The 12,559-nt window shown below is 47.5% G+C and overlaps 1 protein-coding gene and 1 pseudogene across 3 annotated transcripts in view; both read right to left on the bottom strand.

Moving 5' to 3' along the window:
• CYFIP2 (cytoplasmic FMR1 interacting protein 2) overlaps nt 1–12,559 on the bottom strand; it is a 116,679-nt gene that overhangs the window by 3,641 nt on the left and 100,479 nt on the right. For all 3 annotated transcript variants that reach the window (XM_066344486.1, XM_066344483.1, XM_066344485.1), the window contains 4 exons: nt 7,830–7,902; nt 7,282–7,376; nt 1,846–2,084; nt 311–458 (listed from right to left, as the gene is read on the bottom strand). In XM_066344486.1, the coding sequence (XP_066200583.1) occupies nt 311–458; nt 1,846–2,084; nt 7,282–7,376; nt 7,830–7,902 (555 nt within the window). The remainder of the gene's footprint in view (nt 1–310; nt 459–1,845; nt 2,085–7,281; nt 7,377–7,829; nt 7,903–12,559) is intronic.
• On the bottom strand, nt 10,597–10,726 carry LOC136377719 (5S ribosomal RNA; annotated as a pseudogene).

The following is a 12,559-nucleotide window of genomic DNA, read 5'->3' as shown; positions in this document are numbered from 1 at the left end:
GCCTGCACAACTCTCACGCTCAGTCTGTGCAGATGAGCGGCCCACATCAGCAGGGTCTGGCTGGCACCGGGAAGGTGTATTTCAGGTCTGCAGCCCGGCCCGGCCCGGCCCAGCCCTGTGGGGTGACCTGATTCATCCCAGCTGGTTATGAGCAAGTGATTCATGGCTTTCTACCAGGAGGTCCCCTCCGCGGAGCCTCTCTGTACCTTCCTGCAGTGTGGGGAGTTGGCCCCGTGAGCAGCTCACCCTCCTGGTCAGATGCAAGCCTGCTCGTCGGGCCTGGCCCACCGCCCGGGCCCCAGCTGCTTACCACATTCTTAATGATTTCATCCTTCCCGTCCTGCCTCTGCACTTTCAGCAGGTGGTAACAGAAGTCGAACAGGTCGAAGCGACGCTGCTGGCCCAGCAGCACGATGATGGAGCAGCCGGCCCAGTTCAAGCCGTCACCGAAACACTGCCTGGAAGCGGGGAGAGGAGGCAGCTGGCGTGAGGGGGAGGCGGGGGCGGGCCGCAGCCCGGACCAGGGGGCCTGCTAGTGGGCAGTCGGGCTCTGGGACCAGCCTCTCAATCTGTGAAATGGGTACAAGGGGAGACGCAGACTCGACTGTCCCAGGGACTGTGGTTGTATAACAAGCGCTTCCAACCACAAAGAGGTGTAGCCTGTCGTCCCACTGACGTAAAAAATAATCACCTCTGAAGACAAATTTGCAAAAAAAAAAAAAAAAAATCCAACCAGTCCTTGAGATTCACGTGGCTCATTATTTCAAGCAAGAAGACTCTGTCGTGGCCCCTGAAAGGAGCAGGGAAGCACCTGTGCGGGGAAGGCCCACTTCCAACCAGGAGACGAAGGGCCAGCGTCGGCCGGGAGGGCAGGCCTTTGCCGCTCTCCTCACCCCTCTGGGCAGCCGGGGAGTGAACAGAGAGCTGGGCTCCGCTCCTGCCTTCTCTGAGGACAGGACTGGCTGGGTTACTCTTAAAGGGCCCCCCCCCCGCCTTTCTCAGGGCTGCAGGCCGCAAGAGCCAGGGCCCCGCGAGCAAGTTAGGGCCTGACCTCTGCCAGGGAAGCCTGTCTCGGTTCCATGAACCCTGCGGTTTTGTAGGGGGTGGGGTGGGCAGTGAGGTTCTTAATGCCAGATCTCTACCAGGGCTCCCTCTGCCCATTCTATCAGCCCCCCCCCCCCGCCATTCCCAGAATAGGGACCCATGAAATCCAAAGTCCCCCATGTGCACACTCTTCAGGCTTCATTTCTGCCTCCAGCTATGCGCTGCCTTTCCTGGAATGTCCCCTTTAAGACTGCAATCCCAGCAATGTTCAAGGCTCAGTTCTAGACTGTCTATTGCATTCTTTTTTTATTATTATTATTTATTCATTTTAGAGAGGAGAGGGAGAGACAGAGAGAGAGAGAGAGAGAGAGAGAGAGAGAGGAGAGACAGAGAGAGAGAAGGGAGGAGGAGCTGGAAGTATCAACTCCCATATGTGTCTTGACCAGGCAAGCCCAGGGTTTCGAACCGGCGACCTTAGCATTTCCAGGTCGACGCTTTATCCACTGCGCCATCAGATAACCCACTTCTCTCTCCCCTCAGGCAGCTGTCGCCCTTCCTGCCCTTGCTGTGGAGCTGTCTTATTCCACGTGCCTTCTGTTTCTCCATAGACCCCGTCATCCCCGCAAGGCCGGGAACCGTCGGATTTTGCTCAGCCCTGGTGGAGGTCTAGCACCTAACACAGCAGCCAACACACAGCATGTGTTCAACCAACTGTCACTGGGCAGCCCCGTCCCTGGCTGCCGACGCCTCTTGGGAGGACAGCAGGTGGGCGGTGGCCCTGCCTCCCCCGGGGGTACTCACTCAGCTGTGAACTCGTTGGTCCCCACAGGGATGCAGTAGACGAACTGCATGGCACTCCACAGCCGGTGGAACTCCACGCACTCGTCGACGTGCATGACGCCGTTGGTGGGCGGCGGGCCCCGCCAGATGGGGTCCTGCAGGTAGCTCCGAATGCGGGTGAGAATGACCTCGAACATGGACAGGCCACAGCACAGCCGCTCCTTGGTCAGCAGGTCACCCTCCCGAGCGATGGCGATTTGCTGGGAAGAGAAGGGTATGCGAACCTTCCATCCACATCTCACGCTGTCTTCCACCCCTCACCAGAGACCCCCACACCCCGGAGCTGGCTGCACCTGGACTTTGTTCACCAGGACTGATGTCTTACCCAGGGCAGGGCGCTCATTTTATAACCCTGAGGGCAGTAGCAGGGCAGTCTTGGGGTAACCAAAGTCTAGGAGCCATCGATAGAGGAACAGTTTTAAAGAATTTTGCCATTCCCCTGTAGCGAATGAACTGCTAGGAAGACACTGAAAATACTGAGGTGATCCTACTGAGTATTGTTGCTACGACTGTGCTATTACAACTACTAGCTCATACTCACTGACTGTGTATAACACACCAGGCCCTGTTCGAAGCACTTGGTAAGCACTGACTCCATTTATTCCTTACACTAACCCTGGGAAGTAGAGGTACTACGTATTATTATCCCCATTTTACAGATGAAGAAACCAAGGTTCAGGGAGGCAGCCAGTGAGTGGGAAAGCAAGGATCTGCATCCTGGTAGATCTGTGGGTTAAATAGTTAAGTAAACAGAGCACACTGCAGTACAAGACATCTGTCGCACACAATCCCACAGACAGACACACACAGCTACACGTGGGGCATGTGTAAAACATTTTAGAAGGATTAACATCAGTTGTGGAAGCAGATGGGCTTGGAGACATGGGTGAGCTTTTCACTCTCTACTTTCAATACTTCTGTGCAGTTGAATGTGTTACAATGAGCATATGTTCCTCTTAAAAATTCACCACCGAATTTATAGAATTATTTCCTCCAATTAGACGTTCTCTGACCACTGTAAATGATCTCTATTAATAGTTTAAACTGGCTTCTCATCTGGCGTCTGGTTACTGCACCTCTAAGCGTCAGCCGGCTAGACAGGCACGTGAAAACGCATTACTGTCTGCGTAGTGAATTAGAACATCTGGGGTAGAGGTCTCAAAAGCCACGTGCCAAGTGAGATCGACAGACAGTAAAATCTATGGTCAAAGGAAGTTTTCCAAATCTAGGGACAAAGCTAAAGAGAGTGGCTTCTAGGACCAAAAGGTCCACAGGGCACCCACGGGGTTGGTCATTTTACAGGGACCCTGCCTGTTTTCTAGATGCAAGCTCTCAGCTGGGAGCCCCCAGAAAGAGGACAAGCCCCTCCATCTGTGGAGGGAACTCAATCAGGAAACACCACTGCTGGAGCCTGTTAGGAATCTGGGCCAGGAGTGCAGTTGTCATGACAACTGTGAGCTGAGTGATACCCAGGAGAAAAAGCGGGAATCGGTAAGAGGAGTTTCAGCACGTGCGCTTTCAACAGGAAGGAGAGGGAGCCCTGACTCAAGGCGGCTCATCCTGACTCCGTGGGCAGAAACAGCTCGCGAGCAGAGAAGGGACCACTCGAGTTGCCACAGTGAACGGGAAAGATCTCTGACAAAATTCTGGTGCCCGGTTCTGTTCTGACCTAGAGACTCTCTATCTGGCTGGTATTCGGTTCTTCACTTCAGAAAGAGGGTGCCCAGAACAAGGAAGATGCTCAGTAAATAAATAAAGGACCTATGTTTGTTCTGGAATTGTGAAATTCTCTTTCATAAGTTAATACAGAGGTTCTGAATTACTAATTAATCTCCGGTGCATTTGGTTAGTCCAAATCAATCCTCAGGGCGTGATGATTGTGGGGGGATTTACAAATTAGCAAAGGGGTTTATAAATCTGCAGACGGAATTGTGGTGACCCTCACCTCCCCACCCACTCCAGTCACCCAAAGGGGCCTTGACTGAAATGGTTAGGGGCTTTGTTCCTGTCCTTGAAAAAGTGTTTACCCTTATAGTTTTTCCTGTGATCTGTGAGAGTAATGCCTGGTCACTGGGTAAAATCTGGAAAAAATTAAAATGTAAGAAAATAAAATTTTCCCATAAACCCTATTACCCAGAGATGAGTTTTCTTAAGATATTGATGTACTGTTTGTGTGTGTGTGTGTGTATATATATATATCTATATATCACATATCTATGTTTAACAAAATTTGGATGATATTATCTGTATTGCTTTTTTTTCTCTAAAAAAAGGTGTCCTTCAATATTTTCAGTAAAATGAGTTTCTTTTTTTGTAACATGATTTTTTTTTAATGGCTACATAAAATGGCCACTGACTGATCATCATTTATTTAGTCTTCTATTCTTGCTGGTTATTTTAAATTGTTTACAAGTGCTCACGGTTACAGATAATTCCTAAACAATCAGCCTTTCACAGAACACTGGTTGAGCTTAATGCTTGTTATTAGGATAAAGTCCTAGAAGTAGAGCTACTCACCCGTAGAGTGTAACTATATAAAAGGCTTTTGTTGCAGAGTGGCACCGAGTCTCCAGCCAGCCGGGCCACTGTATCCCTACCTGTGGGAAGTCTTTGCCTTGTACCCTCGCCGGCACTCTATCGCCATTAAGCGAAGTTCTTTGCTGACTCAGGAGATGAAAAGTTGTAGCACCCTGTTCTCTTCATTTACATCTCACTGATTACTGGGAAGGCTGAACACTTTCTCTGATGTTGATTGGCATTTATATATGTTTTTATGTTGTTAGTTTTCTTTCATGTGCTTTGTTTGTTTTGGTACACCTGCCATTTTCTCTTGGCTCTGAAAAGTATATTATAGACTATGTGCTGTGGATGTCCCCCAATTTGTGGCTTGGTGACATGTATGTATTGTGTTTAACATAAATGCTACCCACTTCTTTGCCCCACTCAGTGGGGGATTTCTCTCTCTGCCGTTCTTTTCTGAGTTAACAAGGGAACAGAAAAAGCATCTGTGAAACCACATGGAGGTCCAGTTCTACATAGAGTCCTTTGATGACATCTAGTGACTTTTGGAGAACAGTATTTCAATATTCCTTTCAAAACTAGAATTCTGGGTATTTTTAGGAGTCTTTTACTTATTTGTTCATTGTAATGATCACGTAAGGCAGCTCAGCCAAGGAAGACAAGACAGCTATTGGTCCATTTCATAGACAGGAAAACAAAGACTGAGAAATTAATGTCAGTTAATACTTGACATTAACTAATGTATAGCATTAGGTTATATGACAATTCAAGGGGGAGGCTAGGACAAGGGCAACTGTCTTTTGACCACATGCCAGAGTGTTCTTGAGAGCACCGGCCGACAAATCAGGTCACCTCAATTTGTCCCAGAAACAAACGCAAATAATACACGAGTATCAAAACCTCTCGACTTTAAATATGTAGCAGAATCACTCTGTCACTGAGCTAGATACAGAGTGGGGCAAAAGTAGGTTTACAATTGTTCGTATTGCAAATAATTATAATGATTAATTATAATTAATCAACAATGACTAATAATTAGTACAAGAATAAATTTTGTTTCGCCTACTCACAACTGTAAACCTACTTTTGCCCCACCCTGGATTCTGTGAGTCTCCTGAACCCCAGCTAGCTTGGAAGTTCCTACTTGGTTAACTTTTCTTTGGTCCACAGGACGACTAACGTTTTGGACTATTCCTTGAGGGCAGGCAGATTTATGAAACTGGCATTTCCTCTCCCGCAAACCGTCTAGGCTTTTGTTTATCCAATCCTTAGCGTTTGACAAATTGAGATTTCTATCGGTCGCAAGGAAATGGTGTTGACCAGAAGAGGGAAGGAATCCAGCCTTCTAAGTGGAAACACATGCCAAAGCCTGGGTGCGAGGGGCCAGATTCTTGTAGGATGACACCAGCAGGGGGGCAGACAACACTGAGATGCTGCTGGCTTGGGGGACTTCTCCCTAAAAGGAAATCTTCGGAGGATCGCCTCTGTTTAGCCCCTGAAGGCCGGAGAAGGAAGCGTGCGCCCTCCACAGCATGTGAATTCTCTCCGGGGTGACTGAGAGGGCCCTACCCGCTGAACGTCTAGTCTTGTCTGCAGTGGGAGGGGGTGGCATGCAGGGGGTCTGGCTCGTCAGGGTGACATCTGGGCAGATCACGCTCTGCCGTGTGCTTCGAATACTTGCCATGTTTCTTCGAGAGAAGAGGCCGCCTTCTGCCCTCTGCCAAGGATGTGAGTCTTCAGACTCGAGCTTTTGTGACAACAGGACAGAGGACCATAGGAATGCGAGTCCGAGAGGGATGTGAATCCCTAACCTTTAACAGTAAGCCTTGGCGAACAGAATAAACCACCTTGGCTTGTCTCCCCAGAATGCCCTGTTTCTCTTCTTCCTGAATTTCCCGCCCCCCCCCCCACAAAAAAAGATGCAGATTGCTTAAATCAGCTTGAGAGGAGACAGCACATGGGTTTTGTTGTGTTTCTCCCCAGTTTTCTTCTTTCCTGACCCCCTGCATAGTCCGTGAGTTCTCTGAAGGCCAGGGGTCCTGTCTTACTCATCTCCATATTCACAGGAGGACTGCTCTGTAAAATTAGTTTTAGTTACAGAATTCACACATGGGCTCACTCACCTTTGCTAATATTAGAACATCACACATGAAGCTGAAGTCTTCTTTGATCTGTCCCTCCCCCCCATCTCTGTCTCTCATCTCCAGGGGTTGCCACCACTTTGAACTAACTGGGTATCGTTTTCTAGGAAAAGTTTTGCTTACATGGTTTTTGCGGTGTGTGTTTTGAAAAAAATACAAATGGCCTCAGACTATGTGAACTATAGTGTAAGCTGCTTTATTCCCCTCTGTGTGCTTATGACCGTTGTACTCTTGATGCACCCAGATCTGACTGTTCCTTTCCATTATTATAGAACAAGGGCTCAGCACTTGGATGACTTTACTACCTTTGATTTAGTTAACTCTGTACTGATTGACATTTAAGTTGTTTCCAGCTTTTGCTTTAACAAACAATGTGACAGTAAACACCTGGTGTTCTTAGAAGCGTGTGTCTAGCAAAGGTATCCAGATGTGAACTGCTGGCTCACAGGGTGTGTGGAACTTTAATTCCGAGAGACAATGCAGCAGAATTCCTGACACCTAACCGGGGCAGCGCAGATACCTGCCTGACTTCCTTCTTTCTTGGCAGGAGAGAGGACACGGTGCGGAAGGGAGAGCTCAGGCCTGAGGGCCAGCAGATCTCATTCTAGACCTGCCCTGCCACTGACAGGCTTCGTGGCTAGACACTCTCTTCCTCTCTCCGGGCCTCAGTTTCCCCACCAAACCCTCTCCCTCTGAAGCTCCTTTCGGTTCTCAGGCCATGACAGAAGGGCCGTACCTGAGGGGTCCCCAGCCGTTCTATCAGCGGGACCAGGTGCAGCGGGGCGTACTTGGCTTCCAGGCGTTTCATCCGGACCTCCAGGCGCTCCCCCTCTGTCAAAGGAGCGGTCGGCAGAGATGAGATTCAGGCACTGGGGAAGGGACCGCTCTCAGAGGACCCGGTGAAGTATTTGCGCTCCAAAACGTGAATGGAGTGTGTAGAACTATTCTCTTTGGATCTGGCAAGTGTGGTCAGGACTCACTACAAGGAAAAATATTCTAGTCTTTCTGTCCAACAATAGAATCATCTACCTCATGGGTGATGAGTTCCCCATCACTCAAAGGACTTAAACCAAGGCTGATGGCAAGAGACTAGGGATGTTCTAGAAGGATGAAGAAACAAGGCCTGGAATATCATGTTCAATTCTGTCATTCTGTAACTATTCCCTAGCTGCCCAAAGCCTTGACCTTATCCCTTCTGGACTGGAGATCTGGGTTTATTGGGATTAAGTGACCATGAAGTTCAAAATCAGACTGGCTATTTAGCTGCTGTTAGTGGTTTCTTACCTTTGATGAAGACTCTTGGTAAGATATTTTGGAAGGGTGCAGCATGGAGCAAATCACAGACTTCCTCCTGAGACTGCAAGCAGAGATGGAGAGAAAGAAAGAAAAAAAGAATTTTCATTTTAAACCAGGAAGAATTTTCATTCCTAAAAATTTGAGCACCGGAGTCAGCCAGACCTGGGTTCAAATCCTGGCATTTCAACTTGCTAGCTGTGGGATCTTGACAAGTTGCTTAACCTCTCTGAGCCTAATTATCTATCTGCAAAATGGAGATGAGAACAGTACCTATTTTACTGGGCTGCTGTGAGGACTGAGTGAGAGAATGCACAACCTCACAGCAAACTCTCTGGCACATAATGAGTGTGCAGCACATTTTCATTATAGTCTTGGAAGGAATTAGTTGAAGAATTCGAATGAGTGACAGCGGGATCAAGCAGAGATGACGGCCCCAGGCTATGTTTGCCTGCTTAATTGCGAGGCATGTGGGCTCGAAGTAGCTAGTTGGGCCACCCCTCCAATTCCTTTATCCAGGATGCTTCTGTGTAAAGGCTCACGTCTGGCTGGTTTTCTCCATACCAGACACCAACCAGTGCGAGAAGGACCGGAACCCAGGTCCTGAGCCAGAGGAGAAACCTCCCCCCTTTCTTAAGCTGTTTCTCCCCCTAACCAGTGAATCAAATAACCTGGTTTTCATCATTATTAGAATCCTTTGATTTATCGTCTAATCTGAAAACTTGGCTAACTGATCATTCAGGTGAGTCATACTGATTGATTTTCGAATGATGAACCAGTCTTGTATTCTTGGGATAAACTTCACTTGGTTGTGATGCATTAGCCTTTTCAAGCACTGCTGGGTTTTATTTGCGAATGTTCTGCTGAGAATCTTTATATTTATTAGGGACATTATTTGCATATTTCTTTTCAAATGTCTTTGGTTTGGATGTTAGGGTGCTGCTGACCTCATATGGTAAGTTGGGAAGTGATCCCCCCTTTCTATTTTCTGGAGACTGTGCAGAATTGATACTATTTCTTCCCTAAGTGTTTGGTAGAATTCACAAGTAAAAACATCTGCATCTGATGTTTTCTTTGTTGGAAGCTTCTTTCTTTTTAGACTAGGTATAGAATTGATTAGTTATAGGACTATTCAGGTTATCGACTTTTCTGAGTGAGTTTTTGGGGGAGTGTGTCTCAAGGACTTACTCCTTTTATCTAAGTTTAATTTATGGACAAAGATTTGTTTGCAGTACACCTTTATTATCTTTTTGATGTCTGTGGGATCTGCAGTAATGTAACTTCATTCCTGATAATGGAAATTTGCGTATTCTCTTTTTTCCTTCAGCCAGTCTAGCTAGAAGTTTATCAATTTCTTTTTTTTTTGGCAGAGACAGAGAGAGAGTCAGAGAGAGGGACAGATAGGAACAGATAGACAGGAAGGGAGAGATATGAGAAACATCAATTCTTCATTGCGGTTCCTTAGTTGTTCATCGATTGATTTCTCATATGTGCCTTGACTGAGGCTGGAGGGCTACAGCAGACCAAGTGACCCCTTGCTGGAGCCAGCGACCTTGAGCTCAAGCTGGTGAGCCTTGCTCAAACCAGATGAGCCCGTGCTCAAGCTGGCAACCTCGGGGTCTCGAACCTGGGTCCTCGGCATCCCAGTCCAACGCTCTATCCACTGCGCCACTGCCTGGTCAGGCAAAGTTTATCAATTTCATGGATTTCCCCCCCCAAAGAATCACCTTCTAGTTTCCTTCACATTTCTTTATAGTTTTTGTTTTCAATGACACTGATTTCATTTCTTGTCTTATGTCCTTCCTTCTGCTTGCTTTGGGGTTCATTTGCTTTTCTTTCTCTAGTTTCTTATGACAGAAGCCTAGATATTGACTTAACTTCCTTTTTAATATGACATTCAGGCTACTCTTCAAAACCTCCAGTCATCAAGAGCCCAGGACATCGGGAGGGAGCCCAATTCATTTGTGAACCAGACTAATGGTGAGAAAATCTGACTCTGTATTAAGCCGAGGCTGCCTCCCAGGCGTGTGCAAAGCACGCTCTTGCCTCTGCTCTTTGGAGTATCCCTGAACGTGCTTCTGTAGCCAATCTCTGTAGCCACCCTGCTCTCTCTTCTCCTTCCAGGGTCAAACATCTCACAAGAGCTCTGCACCCCTCTCTCTCCATTCCCCAGTCTTTACTCCCCCCACGACAAACGGAAATACCACGCTCAGCTATATCACACCATGGCAATGGCTCTGGCCAAGGTTACTGAGAACTGCTCCGCCACCAACTTCAGTCCTCGTCTCACGACATCTAAGGAGTTGGGCACTGTCCTCCCTCAGCACCACGACAATGAGTTCCACAGCTTTCCATCACTTTGGCTTCTCCTTTTTAGACTTCTTGGCAGGTCTGACTTCTAACCACCCCTTAAATGTTGGTTTCCTCCAAGGTCTTGCTTTATTTTTTTGCTTAGTTTATTCTACCTGGTTTGTCTCACCTGCTCCCATGACGACAAGCATCACCTTGGAGTCATCAGCCCTGTTTCCAGCCAGACTTCTTTCTCAGGTTCCAGGCTCAGAGACCCAAGTCTTTGCTGGGCCACCTGGATATGCCACCACTCAGCATGTCTAAAGCAGACTTCCTCCTCCCCTGTCACCTGGGTTCCCTTGCTCAAAGGATGGCACCATCATCTCCTTATCTGCTGGAGCCTAAAACCTGGGGCTCATTTTCAGTCTTTTCTTCCCTTCCCATCACCAACCAGTCCTCATGTCTCCTGATTCCACATCTTTCTGATCTCCTTAAGGGAAGGAGTGTTGTCTCCCATCCAAGTACTAACCAGGCCCAACCCTGCTTAGCTTCCGAGATCAGATGAGATCGGGCGCGTTCAGGGTGGTATGGCCGTAGACGGAATGTTGTCTCTATGTTTGATTCCTATTCCTGGTGCCTAGGACAGATTAGTTTCTCACTAAATATTTATTAAATGAATATTTGTTATCCCTTATGTTTCTTAGATGAATAAATGAATGTATTTATCCATATGACTATCTTCCAAGTACAAAAATACTATTATAGCCATTCATCCAACGAGTACGCATTGAACACCAGGCACTGTTCTAGGCTTTGCAGATATGATGTCGAACAAGTTAGACAAGATCTTTGCACTCATGGAATTTACAGTCTAGTTCATAGAGGCAGATAAAAACAAGTATATAAATCAGGAAATTTCAGATATTGATAAAAACACAATTGGGTAAAAAGCTAGAATGACTGGGAAAGGGGAAGGAGCCACTTGAGAGAAGGGTTAGGAAAAGTCTTTCAAGGGAAGTCATTTAAAGAAAGAATAGAATGAAGTGAGGGAGTCAACCACATAGATATGAAGTAAGAACGTTCCAGTGCAAAGGGCCTGGGGCAGAAAGTACAGTGATACAAAGAATCATAGTACAGTTTGAGGCCCTAACGGTAGGGAGGCACTAGTTCATGTGGGGCCTCATAGGCATGATATGAAGCCTGGATTTTATGTGAAGGGCGATGAGGAACTACTGAAATATTTCAAGCAGAGGATTGGTACACATAACCCCACTGCAAAATTTTCTTATCTTTCTTATTTTCTTCCAGAATTTAATTTGATCCAGGAAACGTCTTGTTAGCAGATTAAGTTGCCTATTGCACGAACTATCAACTTTTTGTTTGGTGAGTAAAATAGATCTTGGGAGAGAGTTAGGGGATGGAGAAAGGGGAAGGAGGCTCCGGGCATCCACAATAAGAGCAGTGTTGCTGATTTATTCACTTTATACAGCAAGCTTCCAGCTCAGATTTCTTTGGGGAGACAGGAGTGTTCCACTTACCCCCCCCCATGTGCACCCACCACCACCCTGAGCTTGCCTGCAGGACTCCAAAGGTTCTTGGCGGGGGGTGCTTCATGCTGGCTTCCTGTGTGTCTCTACCTTGTAATGCCATTTGTGGATGAAGGTGAAGAAAGAGAGAAGGCCGTGGCTTCCTAGGGAAGGTGGGAAGGCATTTTCCCAGGAGCTCCCAGAGGATGAGCTACGTGGCCGTTTGCATGATGAGGTGGCTGCGTACTCGGCAACACCTTTTGTGGAAGGTATTTGGCGTTTGTTTGCTGAGGCCATTGCGACTGACAGAAATGCCCAGTTTGGTTCAGAACACACAAAAGGCCTAAGTCAGGGATCTGAACAAGCTTCCATTGTGGATGCCCATGCTAATGGCTGACCTCCCTCTTGTCCAATCTCAGTCTTAAAGGATCCACACTTGGCCTTCGACTTTGCCCAGGAGCCCGCCCAGCCGCTGGCCTGTGAAGTCCACAGCGAGGGCGTTCCGAGGCCGTTCCTTCCCCACTCGGCTGGGCGCTTCCTGCTCCAGCCAGGGCGGCCTTTGTTATTTGAATGCACCGTCTGTGTGCCCATCACAGAATTTACACCCTCTCTCTCTCTGGAAGGCTCTCTAATCTACCTCTTTCCCTCACCTGCCCTTGCTTAGTTAATTCCCATTCTTCTTTCAACTCTTAATTCAAGCATCCTTCCTTCCAGGAAGACTTCCTTGACCCCCTCAATACCTCCCTGACTATGCAGGTCCTTTGCTTTGTGTCCTAAAGAACCCACTTTTCCTGTTCGGCATTTGAGCTCAATCTGTATGCTATGTGCCCATGGGTCACTATTTGATTAATGTCTACCTCCCCCTACTGGAATGTAACCTTCATGAAGGTAGGGACCATGCCCATT

This window comes from Saccopteryx leptura, chromosome 6, assembly GCF_036850995.1.
Source record: "Saccopteryx leptura isolate mSacLep1 chromosome 6, mSacLep1_pri_phased_curated, whole genome shotgun sequence".
In the NCBI taxonomy this organism is placed as follows: domain Eukaryota; kingdom Metazoa; phylum Chordata; class Mammalia; order Chiroptera; family Emballonuridae; genus Saccopteryx; species Saccopteryx leptura.
This window is presented reverse-complemented; position numbering and strand designations above follow the sequence as displayed.